The sequence below is a fragment of the Microcebus murinus genome, chromosome X, assembly GCF_040939455.1.
Source record: "Microcebus murinus isolate Inina chromosome X, M.murinus_Inina_mat1.0, whole genome shotgun sequence".
Taxonomy (NCBI): domain Eukaryota; kingdom Metazoa; phylum Chordata; class Mammalia; order Primates; family Cheirogaleidae; genus Microcebus; species Microcebus murinus.
Genome location: NC_134136.1, coordinates 35,176,875 through 35,200,970, shown reverse-complemented (window position 1 = coordinate 35,200,970; position 24,096 = coordinate 35,176,875). Strand labels below are relative to the sequence as shown.

At 36.0% G+C, this 24,096-nt stretch overlaps 2 protein-coding genes across 3 annotated transcripts in view; both read right to left on the bottom strand.

Annotated features, from left to right (window-relative positions):
* Positions 1 to 9,058, bottom strand: part of TBC1D8B (TBC1 domain family member 8B) — a 72,909-nt gene extending 63,851 nt beyond the window's left edge. Inside the window, exon 1 of the mRNA XM_012751124.2 lies at positions 8,781 to 9,058. Within this exon, the coding sequence (XP_012606578.1) occupies positions 8,781 to 8,910 (130 nt within the window). The 5' untranslated portion in view covers positions 8,911 to 9,058. The remainder of the gene's footprint in view (positions 1 to 8,780) is intronic.
* A 5,555-nt stretch (positions 9,059 to 14,613) lies between these two features.
* Positions 14,614 to 24,096, bottom strand: part of RNF128 (ring finger protein 128) — an 87,507-nt gene continuing 78,024 nt past the window's right edge. For both annotated transcript variants that reach the window (XM_012751144.3, XM_012751140.2), the window contains exons 4-7: positions 22,093 to 22,175; positions 21,070 to 21,166; positions 19,788 to 19,956; positions 14,614 to 16,058 (exon numbers count right to left, since the gene is read on the bottom strand). In XM_012751144.3, the coding sequence (XP_012606598.1) occupies positions 15,925 to 16,058; positions 19,788 to 19,956; positions 21,070 to 21,166; positions 22,093 to 22,175 (483 nt within the window). In that variant the 3' untranslated portion in view covers positions 14,614 to 15,924. The remainder of the gene's footprint in view (positions 16,059 to 19,787; positions 19,957 to 21,069; positions 21,167 to 22,092; positions 22,176 to 24,096) is intronic.

Here is a 24,096-nt window from a genome sequence, read left to right as displayed (position 1 = left end):
TTAAATTTTATCTCACTGATTTCAACCGTGCTCAGATCTTTCAGAATCTTGATATTTATCTTCAAAAATAGTGATTCTCTTCAACCCAAACTGAAAATTGGAATAATGTGGAGTTTTAACCTATCTTTTCCTCAACTTTGCATTATAAAATTTTTTGAACATATAAAAAAAGAATAATATATTGGAAACTCCATTTAGTCATCATCTAGCTTCAATAATTATCAACATTTTTCAACTTCTTTCATTTGTCCCTTCTGGAGTATTTTAAATTCCAGACATTATATCATTTTATCCATAAATAATCCAGTGACCCTTAGTTTTAAAAGGTCTTCAGTTGAATCTAATATGCAGCCAGTGCTGAGAACACTGATTTATGGTATTAATTGTCCCTTCCAATTTTTAGACACCTGTAAATTTGATAAACATTTCTTTTTTATATTAGGTCAATGGTAATGATGAACAAGTAGGACAAAGGGGAGTGTTGGAGGAAAGACCATTAAAACAGCCTTAGCTTGTATATGGTACTCATTATCAATGTGCTAGTTTAGTATTCAAACTAAAGGGTACTTTAGTTTGACAAGTGGATCCTTCTATTTGTAAACTAGATTGAGGGCACTGTGTAAGACAACACTGTTCTAACTACAGAAGGGTCATGCAAGTGAACTTCCTAATTACAAACAAGATTTATTTCTATTCTAAGTGTTCAACTACAAATTTTGTCCATAGTAATGACTGCTGGAACCTTGCAGCAGATTCTGTATCTCGTCATGTCAAATAAGTACACCTTTATTCAATTTTTTATCATACCAACTTCATTAGATGTTAATGAAAAAGCTAATTAGTAAACTGCCAATACACTTAGTAGGAAATACATTCAAATAAGAGAAAGTAGTGTGCTCAATAGAGGTTATGGATTTTTCTGATTCTATTACTTTGCTACCAGATCTAAGTCCTTAAAACAAGATTGTGAATGCTTATTTTAGAATAATCCAATAGCCACAGTTGGCATTTTGAAAGCTGCCAACTTTATAGTAAGAGCTTTGAAAAACAGTTAATAAAAATAATTCTTCTTCTGTTCTGTTTTCCCTCTCTGTGTATTCTTTTAAAAGCATTTAGTTGAAAACTATATATATATATATATATATATATAGATATATATCTATATAGATATATATCTATATACATATCTATATATCTATATAGATATATATCTATATATATATATATATATACGCACTAATTTCCTTCCCTGACTGAAATCTTTGTTCATTAAAGTATTTAGAATTTTTTAGGGAACCAATTAATGTCACAAACAGCAGATTACAATATCTTATAGGAAAAAAGAATAGAAGAATTATCAAACTCAGCTACATTTCTAAAAATTAAAACAGAAAAATATGAGAATTGTTACCATCTTTATTTACAGTGACTTCTTACTCTTCAAGACTTATGTACCAATGTACAAAAAGAGTACTCCTCAGAAAATTAAAGAAAACATAATACCTGAATTCCTAGGTGGAAAGCAAAAAGTATGACAGGAAATGAATAAATTCATATACAGTATAGTACTTTTAAATATTATTTAGAATAACTAAACCAGGCCATCACTTTGGTTAGTTTAAAACAAGATGACAACTAGTATAATAATAAAAATCAGAAAATGTGACTATCCCTTGTTTTAAAACTTCACTTCATTATTAAGTAGTAAGGGAGAAAAAGAAAAAAGAAGACTGTGTGGTTTGGGTTGAAAGAGCAGTGGAGACAAAAAAAAAACCCAAAGGTTTAATTCTTAGGTCCCTTTAATTCTCCATCTCGGGTTTTCCTCTAGTATAATGAAGATTTTGCTCTTCTACACCTTTTTCTTGTTGCTATGGCATTATATCTTGAGTCTCATATTTTCAACTCCAAATAAATGAATCTGGAATCCTTGCTATGTCCCCAACAACTGTCATCTTTTGTACTATCACATTATTCCTCCCACTTAGAATGTCCTCCCCACTTCTCCCTACCAAACCACCTCCCAGATATCGTTAGTGCTCATAGATGGATGATTTAATTCAAAAACAACCCAAACTGGTTTTTGGCAAGATGCTTCACAGATGCCACGCTGGAATTCTGCCACCAGTACACTGCCTATTATTAATCACTGCTTTTAGGAAATCTTTGTATCTTTAACAGGACTTCAGATAAGCATACTTTATGCCAGAACTGGCCTTGGGAAATTGCTTTGGGGGTTTCTAATACCCCTGAATTCAAGGAAATTTATAAGCCAACAAAACCAGGCTGATATTATTCACTACCTCCATAATTATATATTTGTTTGCTTACTTATTTATCATCTGTCTGTCCTACTAGATTATAAACTCTGTAAAGGCTGTAACTATTTCTGTTTTATTCACCACTGTATACTAAACACTCAGGACAGGGGTCAGCTACCATCCTATTTCTCTGCTTCCCTTCACAAAAATTTCCTAGAAAAAAATCTGTATTCACCCTGTTCCCAAATATCTCCTTGGCTCATATACTCTAGTACCTCAAGTCTCTGCTCATAGGTCACCTTAAGAGGTCTTCCCAGACCAATTTATCTAATATACCAACCCTTCCCCTCTCTATCATGATATCTTATTTTTCTTCATATTGTTTATCACCATCAGTCATATCATATATTATTTATTTGCCTCCCCCAACTAGAATGTTAGCCCCAAGAGAATAGGGATTTTGTTTTCTTCATTGCTTTATCTCCAACACCTAAAACAGTTCCTGGTTTTTAAAAGGGATTCAGTAAATATCTGTTAAATTAATGTATTGTATACCATCACATTTAGGATTCACTATTACCTTTTGTGCTTATACAGTAGTAGCAAAAGGTGGAAAACTGGGTACACTTTCAACATAAAGGCAATATAAAATCTGTCATAACTGTGCAGCAATGTGGCAAACATTATAATGGCTTTTATTTTATTATTTTAGTTTTTAGGGACAGAGTCTCATAATGTTGCCCAGGCTGGCCTAGAACTCCTAGGCTCAAATGTTCCTCCTGCCTCAGTCTCATGAGTAGCAGCAACAACAGGTGCATGTCACTGGGCCCAGCTGCCTTTTATCTTTATCATTATTTTTAGCTTACCTTATATCCATGAGCCTTCCACAACTGTCCACAAGCAGCATGAGCTTTAACTAGTTGAAGAGTTATTTCTTCCTCAAGTATTATGTTTTGAAAGATAATACTAAGGTAACCAAAGTTATATATACTCTGCAATACTATACAGCAAAACAAATAATGCTAATTATACCTGTGAAAGCACTGTTTGAGAACTTCTAGGTTTTGGGCAATCATAGATCAAAAGGAAATGCTGTCATGATAAATTATTCTAATTCTTGTACACTATTCTGGTTATAAACCACAAATGCATAATCACAATCATACTAAAATTCTTCATTGATTAACTATCGGTGTTTTGCTTTTGCAGTGATAATCACTGCACATTGGACATAGTCAATATTACCACTCCAAATCAATTTCTATCTAAAACATGGGGAAAGTAATTGTTAGGAAAAATGGCATAAATATATAGCTCCTTTAGGTCTTCAGTCACCAAAAATGGCACTGAACATCTTAATCCTTCATTAATAGGTAAATGTAAAATATTTGTGTAGTTGTTCACAAGTTCAAAACTCATTTGATCCATATAACAATGCTGTGAGGTAAGGAAGAATATTTTCATCTCCATTGTACAGATGGGGGAAACTAAGCCTTTATAAAACAATTACAGCTTAATACAGACAAAAAAATATCAAAGAATCAAGGAGGATAAAAGAAGCAGGGTTAATAGGGCAACTGGAATCATTGGACTTGGTGATGTAGTCATATATTTGTGGCTGTTGGCTTGTAGTTGGTTTATTTAAAAGAAAATCCCACAGGGCAATACCCAGGGACTGCAAATCTCACTGTGTGCTCCTTACCTTCCCTGAAACATTTTGGTCCCTGTGAAATAAAGTAAAAAATTACCTTTCAATATCTCTTTGAACAAGAAAGGGCAACTTTGCAGGGGGGTTAGAGAAATGAAGGATGGTCAGTGTCATAACATTTTAGTCTTGTTTTTATTTTCATTAGAATGAAATCCACATGATAGGAAGTATTAATTTTCTACTTACATTATAAATCTCCACAAAAAACCAACCAAACAAAAAACCCTTTGCACACAATGCACATCATTAGGACTTTAACTCTAGAGGCCTGAGGATTCATGGCCCTAAGGCAAACAGGAGTAGGGGTTCCAGTCAATGCACAAGAAAAGGCAAAAGGCTCCAGCAGCAAGCAGGGGAGGGGAAAGGGCAAGAGAATTTATCAACAGGTATCTAAAAAAGCGCCCAAAGCTTAAAGGTATGCAGGCAATAAACTTTCTACCAAGAAAAAGGGGTAACGCTGATCGTCCTTCATTTCTCAAAACTTCCTATAAGGCTGCCCTTTCTCATTCAAAGAGATCTTTAAAGGTAATTTTTTACTTGATTTCACAGGGTTCAAGATGTTTCAGGGAGGGAGGGAGATCACACAGTGTGATTTGTCCTCCCTAGAGCTTCCCTGTGGGATTTTCTTTTTCATAAGCCAAAATGATAATTTATTAACTTTGTATGTTTGTGTATGTGTACGTGTAGGGGGTGGGTAGATCTTTGCTTACCTAAAATGAAATGTCATGCTCACCATTTGGATACCCCCTTATCAGTAAAGAGGTACCTGGAGGCCAAAATTTTTTATCAGATGGCTCCTCTGTGAGCATGAAATGCAGGAATATTTTGCTGATAAATACTTAGTGCGAACACTTTCAGAGTTAAACTCCTTGAGTTGAGGGTGGGGAAAAAGAGGAGAGAAGCTTTATATTTTCAAGAGATGGTCACTAAAAGGTTTTTTAAAAAGGCTACTTTATTGTTTATGTGTTTATGAAAAATCATTTACATAGTGATTTGTGAAGTCTATATAAACACCATAAAACTAAAAGCTTATTTCAAATATTTTTGAAATGAAAAGCTTATTTCAAACGTCATCATGTTCTAGTCTTGATAAATGATTTTAATTTCAAAGTAATGGTACCAAGATGAAGGAGGATATAAGGAAACAAAATGTCTAAAAAGATTCCACTTTTTTTTTTTTTTTGAGACAGAGTCTCACTTTGTTGCCCAGGCTAGAGTGAGTGCTATGGCGTTAGCCTAGCTCACAGCAACCTCGAACTCCTGGGCTCAATGGATCCTCCTGCCTCAGCCTCCCGAGTAGCTGGGACTACAGGCATGTGCCACCATGCCCGGCTAATTTTTTCCACATATATTAGTTGGCCAATTAATTTTTTTCTATTTATAGTAGAGACGGGGTCTCGCTCTTGCTCAGGCTGGTTTCGAACTCCTGACTCTGGATTGCCCGCCTTGGCCTCCCAGAGTGGCAGGATTACAGGCATGAGCCACCACGCCCGGCCTAAGATTCCACTTTAATAAATTTTATTTCTTAGTTTTGCTCTCTATACACTACAAAAACAATGTCTCCTGAAGGAGATTATCAATTCAACATCCAAGAACCTGCTTACACTATCAGATACGGAAAATTCAAGAGTTAAATACTCTTAACCATCTAAATTAAGACTTCCTGATTTGGCACATCTTCCTAAATCCCATATACTAGAGTACTTAATAGAATACAGTCCCATAATTCCACCCATGTAATAGTTCTTACTGTCAAGTAGAGCAAATTGTTGATTTGTGCTTAATAAGCCAAACATGCATAAATTATCCTTAATTCTATACAACCAGGTGCTAAATTTAAGTGCTACAGAAAAGTCATTACCCTTATCAGCCAGGAGAAGCAAGGGATAACATAAGGGAACTGTAAATACTCAGAAAGGTGAATTAACTTCTCTAAACGAAGGAAAATCACTTTATCTGTAAAACAGCCTTATGTACAACAAAAATTTTCACAAGATATTCTACTGCTGTAAGCCAGGACAATTAAGTAAGATAAAGTTAGGCAAATGGTCAGTAATTTACCAGATACCCACTATAAGAGTTTCAAAAATTTAGAAAAGGGACCTCAGAATTCTAACTTCCAAACTGGTCTCTTGCTATACCGATCCTAGAGTTCTCTTGTTGCTATTCCATTATAAGAAAAAACAGAGTCAACTAACTTTACCAAGTCCACCCCTAAATTACACCACTGGTGATTATTGCCAATTATCACATGGCAGAGAAACAAAATCTTAAAAAAAGTACACTCAATAACATTTTGAGATTGTCATCTTTTCTTCATTAAACAAAATGTATACACTAACCTGTTAAAGGGATAGCATATAATATTGGATTTTAGCAAACAAAATGGACAAAGGCAAGCTTATGATAGCACACAGTCAAGCTCCTATGAGAATTAATCCAAATGTGGATTTGCGGTAAAGCACAGCAAAGCTCTTGGCTTCACAATTTTAAGTAAGAATACAGTAATTGAGCAGCCATGAAAATCAGCACATACTTTGGCTCTAGACCAAAAAGAACCAAACAAACCTTAAAAACATCTCTTTGCTCCTTTCTGATCCATTTTGTCTAATTTACATGGAATTACAGTGGCAGTTTACATGTAGTAATTTCTATACCGCAGGTAAAATAATCATGCAGTGATATAAATTGACCTCTAAGTCAATAGGTCTATCACTAGTCACAACATATATGTGTGGTAAAAATCTTGGTTTATTTCATTAGACAAATTTCCTCTTATTCTAGAGATATGGAAACTGGTAAATGGGGGAGCAGGTGGGATAGAGATAAGAAACTGGTAAAATTGGTCCATGCTTTAAGAAAGCATGTCAAATGAAAAATCAAACACACAAAAAGAGGAGTTATTATTTAAAGGAAACATGCAATAAGTAAAAAATCATTTAATACTACATTATAGTGATTTGATTCCCAATAATTTGATTTACCTTCTTATTTTTCATGAACACAGTTGTACGAAGTGAGATACACTTCTCTAGTAAATGTGGGCAGAAGCATCAATCAAAATTCTGGTCAGGTAAAATTAGGAGGAGTCAAAATATAAGATTATTTCTGAGGCTGTAACACACGGCTGTAAAATCTATTTTAAATATATCCTGACCTATTCTCAATGAACTGAAGTGGATAATTTATGTCACTGGGTAATTATAAACACTGAGTCTCAAATTTTAATCTGGAAAATATTTGCATATATTAAATAGAAAGACTTCTGCAAAATAACACTTGTAATTTTTTTTTAGGCACAGAAAATGACAAAATGTCAAGTTTAACAGAGGAATTTTTGTTGCCATATTTTCAAGAGGGCCTTTTTTTAGAAGCTGAATAAGATCACAGGTCTTGCAAAAACATTTTTTTTAATGTCCTTTAAAACCTCAGAATTCTCTCCACCCTGGGAGTGGTTTGAAAAAGAAATGACAGCACACGTTTATCACCATTTTAACAACATACATTGATTTGGAGTCTAGTATGTTTCTTTTTATCCTCTCAACTCTGTGAGGTTGGCACCATTTTACAGAAGAGGAAATGCAAGGTAACCTCCTCCATGAATCTTCACTCACCCTGTCAGTCATTTGGTTCTAATAATAATTTACCCGATTTTCCTAGGCGGTCTTCCTTCTCCCTATCCCACCCTCCCCCACTTATTCAGACAGTGAGAACGGAGAAAGCAGATAATTGAATCTTAATTGTCTTTGCACGGGAGAATTGCTAATGGCACACAGTAGGTGCTTAAGGTTGAGTAAATGAAAGAATTTCAGGAATGTCATCCAACAAATAAGAGATGAGCGTGGGACTAACATGCAGATTATTATTGTACACTTTCCTCTTCCCACTACATCACGCTGCCTAAATTAAACATGGTCCACCACTTCAAGGGCACAGTACCAAATCAGAAATTGTCACGAAAAACAGTCGTCTCCCCAACGTCCAAAAGTTTGAATGTCCCTACCCAAGACGAATGATCTCAAAATAACATTCTTTGGAGACTTTAAACACTCAGCCAAGAAACAGTTCTTGTTAAGAATTGGGGGCAGGGTGGTTTAGGCAGGGAGAGTTAAACCCCCATTTAATTGGTTTGGCTTACAATCACGGCTTTGAATGAAGGGAGAGCGCCAAACACTCAAAGAGAAATTTATTACGACGTTATAATGGCCTCTGAGAAGGGATACCAAGGATTGAAAACTTCCAGACAAAGTAAAAGATGCTAAATTGGGAGAGATCAGCAATTCCCAGCCCTGCCCCTAGACCTTCCCCGCCTCCTTAATCTCTCTTTTGAAGCCTATTTCCCAGTATGTGACTGGGGCGCCTCCCTTTCTCCTTGCTATCCCCGCGTCTCCCGAAACCCCTCCCCTCCCATAAAACTCCCCAGGGTGGTGATGATCGGTCTGGGTTTTGTGAAAAATAGTTAAGTCCACAACTGCAAACTGGTCCCGTTCACCAGTCTAAATGCGACCTGAACACTTGTCATCAGCCCCCTCCCCCCATGGGAAGCGACAGGGCAGGTACCCGTTTCTTCCTTTGCCTCAGAAAAAACCGCTCCTCCCTTCCCCTGTCCCACCCAAAGAGCAACTGGTCGTCCAGGGAAGCACTCTCAGGACTTGGAGGTGGTAGCGGAAAGGTGGTGGCGGGAGAAGAACCCCAGTCCCTCCGCCCAGGGTTTAGGACCGGGCAGCGGGTAGCTATGAGTAACTGTTTTCCTCGCTACCTTTTAAGTAACAGTGAACACGGCCCTGAGACAGGTGGGGGTGGGCAAAACTTACCTGTGAGCCCCCCTCCGCCTTCCTCTTCGTAGCCCCGACGCCGCTGCAGCACGAAGTAGTCGTTGGACCTTTCCATCAGCCACAGCTTCAGCGCATTTTTCAGGAGCACTTCCTCCGGCTTCAGCCACATCGTGAAGAACTTTGTGCCGCTCGGGAGCAGCGACGTGGGTGCCCGCCTTACCCCACACTCAACCCGTTTCTTCCCTTCTACTTCTCCCACCAAATCTTCCTCAGGCGGCGGCAGCTCAGGTTCAGGTTTTCCACACTTCCCCCAACCCTCCCTTCTCTCCCACGTAGGCAGCGAGATTGCCAATTCCCTCCCACAGCGCTACCGCCCGACTGGGAAACAGTCCCGCTTCTTTACGTCTTGGGAGTTGTAGTTTGCTACTCGCTTTTCTGTACTCGCGCGACTGGAGCGTGGGACTACACTTCCCACAATACACTGGGGTAAGACCTGAGTAGGGGTGCTTTCAAAGCGGGTCCCGCCACCAGTTAAGTGTGTTTTGCCTATCCGAAGTTTAAAGCGTTTTTCTTTGGTTCTAATAAATGACCCCAGGCATAAAAGTGTTGCTTCTCCCTGTCGTTTTACAGTCGAAGACGTTAAATTGTGGAAAGCAAAGTTTCCGGAATTTGGAAGTAACGACGGCCCATTCTGGGAAGCAGCAGTAGCAGCAACAAAAATGTCATGAGCGTCAACTATATACTTAGTGGATCTCACATAATCCTCAAGCGTTTAGAAGGGGACTTCTTCCCCACTTTGCACATTCATTAACGAAAGCGCTGACTAGTGAGGTGACTTATCCAAGGTCGCGCAGTGATATGATTCCTTGTCTAAATCCAAAATTCTTGCCTAGATTAAGCTCTTTCTGCTCGTATAGGAAGAATATAAAATCTCCAGAAACCACGCATTTTCTTCACACTGGGCGCCCCTCTCTTCCCCCACCGCCGCCCCTGTCCGTTTACCGTAATAAGCCACAGAACATATCTTGTCTGACTTTCCCTTTCGGGATCTAAACAATTTATAAGTAATTTTTTTCTTTCTTAAGCTCTTTTTAAGAAAAAATATCCCTTTCAGGGCAGCCTTCACCTCTTTGTATCTTGACAATGATATGCAGCCGCTTGAACACTAAGGTGAATAAGGTCAATAATTTGCATGACATCGCTATGAGGAAATATTTGGGGGACTTTTTATTGCGATAACAAAGTCCACGGGAATTAAAGAGTACATTAAAAGTGAAAACAGGTTTATAGGAAGGAAGGAGTCGGGAGGCAAGCAAGGGGCTCTTGGCAAGCTGTTTTGAGAATGAAGCCTCAAGGCCATATGGCTAAATATATATAGATATATGTATGTGTGTGTGTGTGGATATGGGGTGGGGCACATGCAGATGCAAAGTCGTGGAGCCAGGGAACTCTGCCCTGCAGGAACGTTTCCTCTTAATACTCCAAAGATGTAAGTATGTGCTATATAACGTGTAGGGATTTTTCTTTTGAGAAAAGGGGCAATTTGGGATTCCTTTCTACTAAATGGCAGTAAGTAGTCCCAAGGCAGCTTTTTGGACAGTATGGAAAGAGGCAGTATCCCAGAGCCCAGACTGCAATATATCCTTGGGAAAAGCCATCCCAATTTGAATGAGTACTGAGGCAGATAATATCTTCTCATCTTCCTGATGAAATATCATCAGTAAATGTAGCAAATGTAGAGAGATGTGAGGTGTTCTTTCTTTTCACCTTTCCTTCCCCTTTTTATTTCCTTCCTCATCAAACCACATTTTTTTCCAATACCCTTACAGGTTAGAGTTGTGGCAAAGGCTGTCCAGAGTCTGGATGGCGTTTCTACCTCTTTACTCTGCAACTCCATGCAGGTATACCCATAAGCTCCCTATTATAAGATCAGGCTCACTTTTGGCTCAGAGCAGGGTATTTAGAAAGCTCCTGCTTTAGTAAACAAATATTTCACTGATTATGTAAAGAAAACTTTTTTCCCAATTAAATTACTTCTATGATGTAAAATTTTGACTTGATCATAAACAATTTATTTCAAGCCTTTTCAAATAAAAATATTTTTCTGAAAGCACCTTAAAAAATAGAGCATGCCACTCTATTCAATGTTCAATTGTGTGGGGGATGGAAATGCTTGAAGCTATGACTCAGGTGGGGAAAAGGCAATAAATATAACCTAAACATTTGTACCCCTGTAATATGCTGAAAAAAATTTTTTAAAAAGAAAACAAAAAAATGTTCAATTGTGTACATTAATGTAAATTGCTTAGGAAAGGACTGGGATTGCAAACTGCCTTGGATATCATTGCTGGTTCTGTGCTGGTGCTATATGTGTATGTACATAAATAGCCACTTAATTTTCATTAACAAGGTTGCACATTTTTACATGCTTACTTTACAGATAAAAGGAGGCTCAGAGAAGTAACTTACCTAAGATCATACAGCTAAATAAATGGTAGAGATGGAATTTGCACCTAGATTTGTCTGACTACAAACCATGACACTATACAACATGACCAAAGCCAAACTTATTTTTCCAATATTTCCCTTGCCCAATGTTGTTTCTCCTGCTAGATTCTCTTAGTTCAGAGCACTGCTGTTTACCAAGACACTCAAGCTAAGAACCTTGGGATAATCTTAGACTTCTTTTTCTCATCACCCCTATTCCCCCACCTCCACTGGTGTAGCTCTTTCTCTCTCTCACACACACATAAACATACACTCCTCTACTTCTTTTTCAGAAGTCCAACCCACTCTCCTATTATGGCTTTAGATTAGCCTGACATCACTTTCCCGCCATACTATTATAATAGTTTCCCAACTCATCTGTTTGCTTCCATTCTTGCTTTTCAATTTATCAAAAACACATTATTTATGGACCCAATAAAATATGCAGAGGTGAATAATACCTCATTTATCTGAAGGTTAGTCATCCAGCTAACTCAGCTTTCTAAATCAGAGCCTCAAACACCTATGAGAAAAGGTATTAGGAAACCCCAAATAGAAATTCCAAACCCTGTGCTATGGAAAGGCTGAGGCTTGGTGTCACTCAGGATTTTTCTGATTTTTGAAACAATTGTCACTGGCTTAGTTTACACGTTTTTGCAGTCTGCAGCAGGTTTAGAAACAGATTCAAAACAGGTGGAGCACTGCTAGAGGCCAGCCATTTAAAGCTTTGCTACTCAAAGTGTGGACCCTGGACCAGCAATATCTGCATCACCCTGGAGCTTGCTAGAAGTTCAAAATCTCAGACCCCATTCCAGACCTGCTGAATCAGAATGTACATTTTAACAAGATCCTCAGCTAATTTGTAGGTATATTAAAGTTTTAGAAGCACTGATTTAAAGTAAATTAGCTATGTGAAAATCAAACTCTACAAAAAATTGGGGAGTGATTAATCACATTTTCATTAAAACCCACATAGGCATATTTTTAAAAATAAGTTCTGTTAATGAATTTGACATGGCTGAATTGATTTTTCAAAGTTTGTATCAGAACATGCCCATTAAAGTTTTCTAAGGCAATGGTTGAGAACCAGGATATCAGCTGGGATTATAGCTAAGGGAATTGCCACTAACTATCCATACTGAACCCTATTTATCTATATTACTCTCTTAACCATCAAAGGCTAGGTATGCCTGTGCCTCACATTCATGAAATTGTGTTTATGTGGAAAAAAAGTTGAGAACTAGTGGGTAGTTTTTCAAAATTTTCACCAAATTAGCTCTGATGGTAGGACGATAATGAACATTTATCTCTGGAGGTCAAATTGGCCACCATAATCATGAATTTCTTTTAAGTCTCATGTTGTATATTAAATTTTATTTTGTTCCAATGTGTTTAAAAATATTTTAAAAATCACTCCAAACAGAAGCAATGAGCAAGGTAAATAACTCAAAATTTGTTATAGTCTGAGATAAAATGTCTCCAGATGTTATAGAACTTAAAATATTTCATAGGTGAAACTAGATGGAGGGGGGAAGGAATGTTCCTAGCATTCCAATTGTATCTCTAAATATGTTTCTACTGATTGACCTGGAAACCATGTGTATTCTTATTTATAAGGTAATACAACCTGAGCTCTTCTAAACTTACAAATAAACTCTGAAACCCCTGCTTCTTAAGTTGACGACTCCCTAGAGACAGATAAATATTATCTACTACTGCTGTTAAAAGAACCAGCTTATATTTTTACTATTATGTGAGAGTAATAGCATAAAGTCTGATGCCCACGCTAAAGAATATCAAAATATCAGGAAGAAAATTCTCAAGTGACATGGAATTCCTCTCCTTGGTTTATACCCAAGAGAATCTAAAACATTATCTATACAGACTTGCCCATGAATGTGCATAGCAGCATTATCCATAATGGCCAAAAAGTTAGAATGGTCCAAGGGTTCATTAACTGATGCATGGATAGCCAAAAGTGGAATATCCATACGAGGGAATGTTAGCAATGAAAAGGAATGAAGTACTGATTTATGTTACAACATGGAGGAACCTTGAAAACATTATGCTAAGGGGAAGAAACCAGTCACAAAAGGCCCCATATTGTATGATTCCATTTATATGAAATGTCCAGAACAGGCAAATCTATAGAGACAGAAAGTAAATTGATGGTTGCATGGGGCTGGGAATGGGGAATGGGAATTGACTGCAAATGGGCATGAGGGAATATTTTGGGGTGGAGTGCTTTAAAACTGGACTGTGGTAATAGTTGTACAACTCTATACATCTGCTAAACATTGTCCAACTGTACATTTATAATAGGTAAATTATGTAAATTATACTTCAATATGGCTGTTAAAAATTTTAAAAGGTTGACTCATTCCCCTCTGTGCAGGATGCAGGAGCTCCCTCCAGAAGCTACGTTCAGGAGATGCCCCATCTTCCTGGAACTGATCTAAGACAACCTCTACAATGTCTTGCACATCTTAGGTACTCAACAAATATTTTCTGAAAGAAGTCTTCTTTTATAGGTAACATGGAAGTCCTGATAACTACATACTTATGAAGCTTAGCTGAAGTTAAAATCCAGCCAATAAATACATTAAAAAGTTCAGTCTCACTAAAAATCAAAATCATGCAAGTTAAAACAATGAGTTACTATTTTTCCAATGATCACATTGGCAAAAAAGAAATGTTTTTTTCCTATAATAATACTTGGAGTATGTGGAGGGAAGGGGACATGCCTGCTGTGTGGGGGAATGTAAATTGCATACATTTTCTGGAAAGCAAATTTGCAGCATATATTAAAAGCCTTTAAAAAAAATTTTTTTTAAATTTAAAATGCTCCCCACAAAACTTGAAATAAAGTTAACTCTCTAATAATATAGGGCAAGAATATAGGCATGACACATACACCTCTAGCATATTGCCACATTAAGAGGTGTACCTAGCTTGACAATCATGGTTCTGATGTGTTCCAAGCATGTATGTATTAACGTGTTTGACAAAAGAAAGATACATGTAACTCATTAACAGCATCCTAACAATCATATTGCCAAAGAGAAGGCTGAAGGAAAACTTCAAAGTAATAAAAGGTCCTATGCCATGGATAGTATAAAGATGAACTGGCATCCAGATTTTTTTTAATCTTATATTATTACTGGCCAACCTCATTATTTACTTTGCTGACATTTAAAATAATTCATCATAAGTTCAGTGATATTACAATGGCAGCCACTCTCTGTAATGAAATATTTAAATATCATACTAAATTTTAGTTTCTCTTGAGCAAATATATCACTGATTATTTACATAAACCATTTTTCTCTCCCAAATCCAGGCATATTATATATGAAAAGTTAGTATATGACAGCTAAACTGTATATCAGACACAAACATTTTTATTGGAATATTTTATTTACATTTTATATTTAAAGAGAATCAGTACAAATCAGGACATATTTACAGCATTTCAAATCAGTGTACAAGAATGCAATGGTTTCATCCATTCTATATTCAGCAAACAAAAATACATGTCTGTTCTGTTTTTGCCTAAATTCTGCTGGAATTTGCACTGAAAACAACCCTAAAAGAAAAAGATAAGCCACGCAGAATACAAATAAAGTGCATTTCTAAATAGATCTATTAACTTTGGTGGATGAAGCTTCAAACTTTAGATTAAGGCACCTGGAATTCCCCCCCCCCCCATTCTTTTTCAAACTGCAAGAAAATGCATTCACAAAATTCATAGCTATATGGACAGAATTTTAGTTTATCTAATGTAATTTTAGCCCATTTAGGTCAAATGTAAACTCAATTTTTAAAGTCAACATTGTTTGGAAAACATTTTTTACAGACTAACTTTACAGGACATTTGCTGTAGACTAATTCATGCACAAAGATCAATTACCAATTTTTGTATGACTTACTCTGTCATTACCATTTTCAAATAGTCTGGTAATTTATGTACTGTGCTTTTGAAAATCTCACAAGTTTAAGAAATAGTTACACAGTATTTTTGTAAGGAAGCTTTTTGTCTATAATCTTGTATCAAATTGGTGTCACTAATATACCAATCAATTCAGCCCATATTCTCTGATAAATTATACTAGACACTCACATGAAGTACAATTAGCCTAATTTTAAAAATAAGAAAGAGTTAAAATGAATATTTTGTTTTAATCTTGTTCTATTAACTGAATGTAGCTTAAATAGACATTTCATGAAGTACTAGCCTAAGTTTGCATTGCTTTTTACATTACAATTCCAGATCATTATAAGCACCTGGAGAAAAACCCTGACACATATAGCCCAAGCTAAAGTATTATTATTTTTAATTAGGATACTACCGTAAAATAGATTATAGCTACTCCACATTTTAAAAGCAATTATGTTTTTATAAGAAAATTGTTATAAATGAAAAATGTGACTCCTTGAAGAGAGTTTTGAATGTTTAAAAATGTTGCTATCACTATTGAGAGGAAACTTGCCTATGAAAAACATTATAATGAGTTTGTGGAAAAAGTTAATAGGTTAAATATTTTAAGCCATTTAACTATAGCATAATATTAGTCATCTCAGCACTTTCAGCATCATTCTTATTTTATTAAGTTTATCCAGTTCATTAATATCAAACTAGGCCCTGATTGGCAGTTCTGTTATTATTAACGGTTCAAGTTTTCTATTGACACAGATTTTATGATTTAATTTCTCGAACAACAGTCTCTTGATCAGGAGCTTCATCTTCTTCGAAGGTTGGGTTGTCAACCTGAGGAATAACATCCACCGCCACAGAATTTGCTTCATGGCTTACCAGCTGTAGATTTTCATCTTTAAAAAGAAACAGCAATTTTAGGATAATGTCACCCCTTTCTTCTTTTAAAACAAAATTCAACACTCATTTCCAAAATGACTTTCTTATCTAATTTCATTATACTCTGATTATTATATTAATTCCTTGTACCTTTAGTAATTATATTATTTATGCTAAAGATTACATAAGGCACATAGGGCATTATCATTTTGATTTATAATTATTTTTTGAATCACGTATGTGTGCTTATTTCTACCGAGAGTATAGCCTCCTTAAGAGCAAAAGTTACGTTTTCTTTTACACATTTCACTCACCTGGGCACTTTAAAAAATTACCAATGCTCTTCATATACAAAGACATATAGATAGATTTTTAAAAATCAACCAGGAAGTTGGGTGGATGCCCCAAATGGAGTATAAACAGTGCCTAGTGCCCAGATCTTGGTTTTGAAAAACCATTTTTCTAATAAAAGTTCCCCTGAAAGAATGGCTGATTCTAGGGATAGGACAGGGAGAGTACAAGATTAACCTAGATTTTAGCCTAGGGGCCATCAAACTACAGCCTACAAACCATATCTAAAAGTGACTTTCATGGTTTTAAAAAGTTATAAAACAAACGAACCAAAAAAGAAAGCATGAAACAGAGACTTATGGCCTTCAAAGCCTAAAGTATTTACTGTCTTGCCCTTTACAGAAAAAATTGGCCAATCCCAGACCTAGAACATCTTGTGGTACTAGAAAGTAAGGCAGTTGAAAGAGCACAGAAACCAATTTGAATGAGTTCCCAATGATCAAATCTAGGATGATATGAGCAGTGGATAAATTATGAGACTATATTATAGAATGAAAAAAAACCTATGATCCCACACTATTAATAATAAATAAATAATAGAATAAATAAACGGAGGAGAAGGAATAGCTCTTCCTTACATTAGAGGCTTAATCAGTAAATGTAGAAAGAACGATAGAAATAGAAAATCACCATTTGGCAAACACTTCCACAATAATTACTGCAAGCAAGAAACATCAATGAGTGCTAAAACTAGTGGGTAGAAGAATGATGAGAAACAGGATATTTTCATAGTCTCCAAGTGTCTCTGTATAAGCTATTCAATAATTACAAAGGGAAAAAAATACTACCTTTAAAGGGAGAAACCTGGCAGAAACCACTTAACCAAGTGAGCAAAGTTGGAATCATCAGTAACAAGACACAGACATGTGCTTCATGATGTAATATGGGGCACTGAGAGGGGCACAGCATCATTTCTGTGGCGTTTTTGCCAGAAACGGACAATGAGTTTAATCACTGGGAAACAGCAGACAAACCCAAATTGAGAGACATTCTACAAACTAACTGACCGGTCTTTAAGAAGACATGGCAATTAAAATGCAGTGTGAGATCCTGGACAGAAGAAGGACATTAGTGAGTCAATTGGTGAAATTTGAGTAAGGTCTGTAGTTTAGTTAATGACATTTTATTGGTTAACTTCCTGCTTTTCATAATTGTGCATATAAGATGTTAACATTTGGAGAAGCTGGGTAAAGGGTATACGGGCATTCTTTGTACTATATTTGAAACTTTTTGTCACTCTGAAGTTATTTCAAAATTAAAATAAAAAATAACACCTGTGCCTGGGCCTTACTCCCTCATGGATTGTGATTTAACTGCCCTGAGGTACAGCCGAGGCATCAGTAAATTTTAAATCTCTCGAGGTGATTCTAATGTGCAGCCAGGGTTGACACCTAGGGCCTTTTTTCAATGGTTCTCAATGTGTGATCCCTGGACCAGCAGCAGCAGCATCACAAGGGAACTTGTTAGAAATAAAATTCTCAGGCCCCACCTCAGACCCACTGAGTCAGAAGCTCTGGTGGTGGCCCCTCTGTTTTAACAAGTCCTCCAGGTGACTCAGTGAGTATTTAAGTTTGAAATCCAGTGTTCTGATAGAACCTAGCCCAATGATGTGACACACAGACATGAACTAATTGTGGGTTTACAAAGTTATGCAAATCTACAATCACCATAAAAATCAATGGCCAATATGCAAGATCCCCAAACTAGTAATATATAATCACAGACATGATTAAATCTGTTCTAAGTGGTCATTCATTCAACAGGAAATTGAGTATTTACTACATGACAGTCTGTGCTAGGTGCTTGGTAGACAACAGTGAATCTAAGATACTGTCCCTACCCAAAGGAACTTTAAAAAGGGCTGGTCTTGAACTCCTGGCCTCAATCAATCTTCCTGCCTTGGCCTCCCAAAGTACTAGGATTACAGGCATGAGCCACCCTACCCAGCCAAAAAGAGGGGTGAGTTTTAAAGGAGGAACAGAAGTTATATTGAGCTCTTCCAATTTCTTGGGAAAGGAAGAATGGAAGGAATGGGCAGAGAGAAGATAATGGCTCAAACTATGACTGTTGAATGTAGGCTGGAAATTAAGGGAGTAGAGTTGAAAAAACAGATGTTGAAACAATAGGAAGGGGAAGAGGGAAGAATCTAGGATCTCCCTAGTGTCTGGTTTGGGGCACCTGGGTGGGTGTTACTATCATTCATCCAGATAAAGAATACAGGAGGAAGAACATGGACATCATTTCACTTGCTTTTCAAAGTCTCTGCAAAATCTGTTGTGCTTACCCCTTCTGTCCACCACCCAGCCCATGATAACAAGAGGACACAAAAAGAGTAGGTTGAAATTTGTGGGTTTTTTTTTAAACTGGCAATAAATAAATTATCCTGTACTTCTACCTTAGCTGAATTCTATTATCACACAATTACGCAAGCACAAGATCATCTGGCACAAAAAGACAATGATTATCTATTACAGGTTGAATAATCCACAGATGATTAAGATTCTTATGACTATACTCAAGGAAATGTCTATAGATTAGATTACAAGGAAACCAAGGTTTGCTTTTGCGTAGTAGTATTCCTCGTGACATCTTCAGAAATGGTATCTATGGTACTGATAAGGCTTTAGAGGACAAAGGTTTATGTCATAAGAAGCTGAAACTTTCACAATTCATCCTGTTATCTCAAAATTAGATTGAGAAAAATCCTTCAAACAAACAAAAGAAAACCATGAAAAAGGTTGAGGTTAAAAACAGGGAAAGTAATTTTTATGGGGGTTATGACTTTGAAGTAACAAAATTCCTAAAACTTCTCCATTGGTATAAAATTACTAAGGTACAATACTAATTCACATGAATTTTGAAAATAATTTCAATTTTAGTTTCTAATGATTTGTTCATTTCATGGTAAATAGTCAACAGGTGGCAGCACATACCATTCTTAAACAGTTTTCTATTTGCAAGAGATGGGTTCCTGAGAAGTTATGTATAAATCAAGTTTTCGTAAATTGAATTCTATTTTATTATTTCAGGACTCCTTTATCTTAATTTCTGATTTATCTTTAATAAACAATAGCTTCTGAAGTTGAAAGTTTCTCTTTAGCCTCTGTAAGTGGTTAATAAGCCTATATTTAAATGCATCAGAGAAAAGCTTTCTAATCTTTCTTTTGAGAATAATCCCCACTTCTGATGCATTTCATCTATTTCAGGTACATTTGAATATGTTTATATTAACAGGGTGCATCTTTCATTGCATCATTTTGAGTAGAAGAAACCTGGAGAATGTGATAATGGCTGAATCAGAAATACTAAAACGCAGGAGTACTCGACTAGGATGGGCGTACAATCCACAATGGATCATTTGTAGGGCACTCACAGACCCTCAGTATGCTGCTTACTTGCTGATTGCACGTGTTCCTCCAGAGGCGGTTCATCTGCTCCCTGTACTGAAGCATATCCAGACGACGCAGTCTCACTGCGATTATCCTCTTCATGAGAGGAGGCACTATTAGAAGTTTCATTGGGTACAGGGACTTGTAAAGACATTGACCCATCTTCAACATCCACCTTTGGAAAGCATTTAAACAAATTAAAAGGATTTCAGAGTGCATGCTTTCCCTTGACATAGCATTACAGAGTTTCTTCATAGGTGACTTATTGGAGCAATGTTTAACGTTTTAAACCTATAATTCCTTCTAATAATTACAAAAATCTCTTGTTGGCCCAGTCAGCACAGTTAGAGTAACTGAGTCCACCAATGGGGTGAAAGATGCTATAGGCAGAGTGCCTTCACATCTGACATGTTCATTTGTGTGATGCCAGCACTTCATACAAGGTAGGCACTAAAAATAAATCACGCTATCCCCTAGGGGAAGTGAGAATCACTGTCATCTACACATCTTCTCAAGTCAAGAAGATTTTGTTGAGCTTGACTTTCTGTTGTATCTTGAAAATAGGCCATTTTTTCATTTACCAAATATAAAATTATAATTTATTATGCTTTCTCAAATTTTTTTTTTTTTTGAGACAGTCTCTGTTGCCTGGGCTAGAGTACCGTGGCATCAGCCTAGCTCACAGCAACCTCAATTTCCTGGGCTCAAGCAACCCTTCTGCCTCAGCCTCCTGAGTAGCTGGGACTATAGGCATGTGCCACCATGTCCGGCTCATTTTTTCTATATATGTTTAGTTGTCCAGCTAATTTCTTTCTATTTTTAGTAGAGACAGGGTCTCGCAGGCTGGTTTTAGTAGAGACAGGGTCTCGCAGGCTCCTGACCTTGAGCAATCCTCCTGCCTCGGCCTCCCAGAGTGCTAGGCTTACAGGCGTGAGCCACCGTGCCCAGCCTGCTTTCTCAAATAATACATGCTCATTTAACTATAAGTTTGGTCACTGTGCAATAGCAAGAGATAAAAACACAGAAAGGAGGATGCCAAGTTGGTCGTTTATATGCTCATCATTTTAAATTCTGACCAAATAAAAGTGTATTTGAGGAGAGAGAGGGAGGAAGAAGGAAAATGGAGGTGGTCTAAGATAGCACGTCACTGTCTCTATGATATAAATATGTAAATACAGTTTTAAGTATAAACTGTAAGTATGGCACATTACTAGCTAAAAAATAAGGATGTTACTTTCCTGAAAGCCCACGCATATATCCTGCATATAAACAGCATAGCAATGTTTACCTCAATTCCCAAAGCTTTGAGTATGTCACATTTGCACATGGGGCAAGTCCGGTGTTCCAAGAGCCATGGGTCAACACATGTCTTATGGAAAATATGGCTAATGAAGAAAAAAACACATAATTATCAGTTGTGAAATAGCAACATTACTTTGCTTAATATACATTAACAGGCTACTCTGGTAACTTAGTCTCTGAATAGATGCCTTTTCTAAACACACTATTAATACAATGTAAGAGCCACAGGAACAAAATTTGGAAATTTCATAATACAGTATTTTTCTGATTCCCAAATGATTTTGAACTGAGATTTGTTATCAGGTTTCTTGTCCAAAATAATCCACTTTTTTGTGTTCTTAGTAAAGTAAGTATAATAAGGCAGATAATACAGTACTTTCAAATATGAATACCTTATTATTCTAGCTTCAAAAAAAAAAAAACTATTTTCAGTATTTACTTGGAAATGGCTAAGATGCTACCTGACCTGAAACTTTGGTCATTATTTCAAATCTTAAACAATTATCCTGTCATTCCCTGTTAGATGGCACAGCCATTCTCAATAATATAGTAATAATAGCTAAGAGTGTGAAGAGCAACCTTCTGGAAAGGGATAATTTAAAAAACTAAAACTTCCAAATAGGTGCCCATAATAATTTTATTTTTTTTCAACGGGATTGTTAGAATGCATTATGATTAAATAATCTAGTACTAACTTATATAAGTGTGCGTATGTATATATATATGTACACACACACACACATATAACACATATAACTTGTGCTGGCTAGGTTCTCAGTTTTCTATGGAATTAGTTTTGAACAAATTTTACCACATTACAATTAGACTTATACCAATTTCAGGGATATAAATAAAAAAAATAAAGCATTCTTCTATATTTAAATGAAAATAAATTAAAAATAAACACTTTCTTTACATCAATTTGGAAACATTCAAAATAGTTTTCTTCCAGCACAATCATTTTTGGTCAGCTATTCTTATTGATGATATAAAAGAAAATCAAACTTACTTGCAGGTTAAGATGCGCACCAAATCATTTGGTTTATATAGTTCAATACACACAGCACAACTATCTCCATCAGGGCCGATTTCCTAAGAGCCAATTAGTATAAGAAAAAATGCATTAACTACAGAGCAAGATCAGAATACATATGTATTTAAACAGCATAAATTCCTATGGAAGAAGGAGCATTATATCATTAAATGAGTATGTAACCATAAATTTCCATAGACGATTTAAAATTATTTAGACTTAAAAATGGTAAAAAAGAATAAAGTCAAACGAAAGGGGAACAGAATATAGAGAAACATGTAGTACAGATTTAAACTATTTTTCCTGATTTTAGAATTCATAAAATGCCATTTGTACAAGCTGTATAGCTATATTTTCTCATTTAAAAAATAAGGTAGCATTGGAGTGCTTCTTGGTCTCAAAAAAATAAATAAATAAATAAATAAATAAATAAATAAATAAATAAATAAATAAATAAGGTAGCATTCATACACAGTAAAATTCACTTCTGTTGTACAGTTCTACAACTTTTGACAAACATATACAGTCACTTAATCCCCACCACAATCAAGATATAGAATAGTGCCATTATGCCATTACCTCCAACAAATTCCTTCATACTTCTTTGTAGTTAACTCTTCCTCTTACCCCCAGCCCCTGACAACCACAAATCTGTTTTCAATTCCCATAGTATTAGCCTTTCCAGAATGTCATATAAATGGAATCATGCATTATGTAGCCTTTGAGTCTGGCTTTTTTCACTTAATACATATAATGTATTTGAGACTCGTTCATGTTGTTGTATGTATCAGTAGGGTTCCCCCCTTTTTATTGCTAAATAGTGTACCACTATACCAATGTACCACAGTTTATCCATTTACCAGTTGGAGGGCATTTGGGTTCTTTCTAGTTTTTGGCAATATCTAGTAGTAAGATTGTTGAGTCCTATGTTAAGTGTATTTTTAATCTTATGAAGAACTGCCGAACAATTTTTCAAAGTGGCCATGCCATTTTGCATTCTCCCCAGCAAATTTCTAAGAATTCCAGTTGCTCCACATTTTGGTCAGTTCTTGGTATTTTCAGTTGTGTTTATTTCAGCCATTCTGATGAATTTGTGTAGTGGTTTTAATTTGCATTTCCTTAATGACTAATTATGTTGTACATCTTTTTATGTGCTTATTTGCCATTCATATATTTTCTTTGGTGAAGTGTCTGTTTTGCTTGCCCATTTTTATTAGGTTGATTGTTTTCTTACTGTTGAACTTTGAGAGTCCTTTACATATTCTGGGCACAGCCCTTTAACAGATATGTGATATAAAAATATTTTCTCCCAGTTTGTACCTTGTCTTTTCTTCTCTTAATGGTGTTTTTCAAAGAGCATAAATTCTTAATTTTGACAAAGTCAAATTTCTCATTTTTTTCTTTTATGAACTTATTTTTGGTGTCCTATCTAAGAAATATCTGTGTAACCCAAGTCATGAAAATATTTTTCTACAAAGATTTCTTCTAAAAATTTCATAGTTCTAGGTTTTATATTTAGGTCTATGATCCATTGAGTTAATTTTTACATAAGGTATGAAGAATGGATTGAGAAAGATTCTTTTTTTTTTGCTTATGGATATCCAATTGTTGTGTATGGATAACCAAAAACTGTCTACCCTGTTGAAAAGGCTATACTTTCCTCATTGAATTGCCTTTGTACTTTTATCAAAACTCAATTGACCATACATGTGTGGGTCCATTTCTTGACTCTCTCTTTGTTCCATTGCTCTATAAGTCTATTCTTTCCCAATACCACATTACCTTGACTACTGTAGCTTTAAAATAATTCTGCAAATCAGGTGGTGTGACTCATCCAAAGTTGCTCTTCTTTATCAAAATTGTTTTATTTATTCTAATTCTTTTGATTTTACCATATATTAGAACCAGTCTGTCAATTTCTACCAAAGATCCCACTAGGATCTGAATTGCAGCTGCATTGAATGTATAGATTAGTTTTGG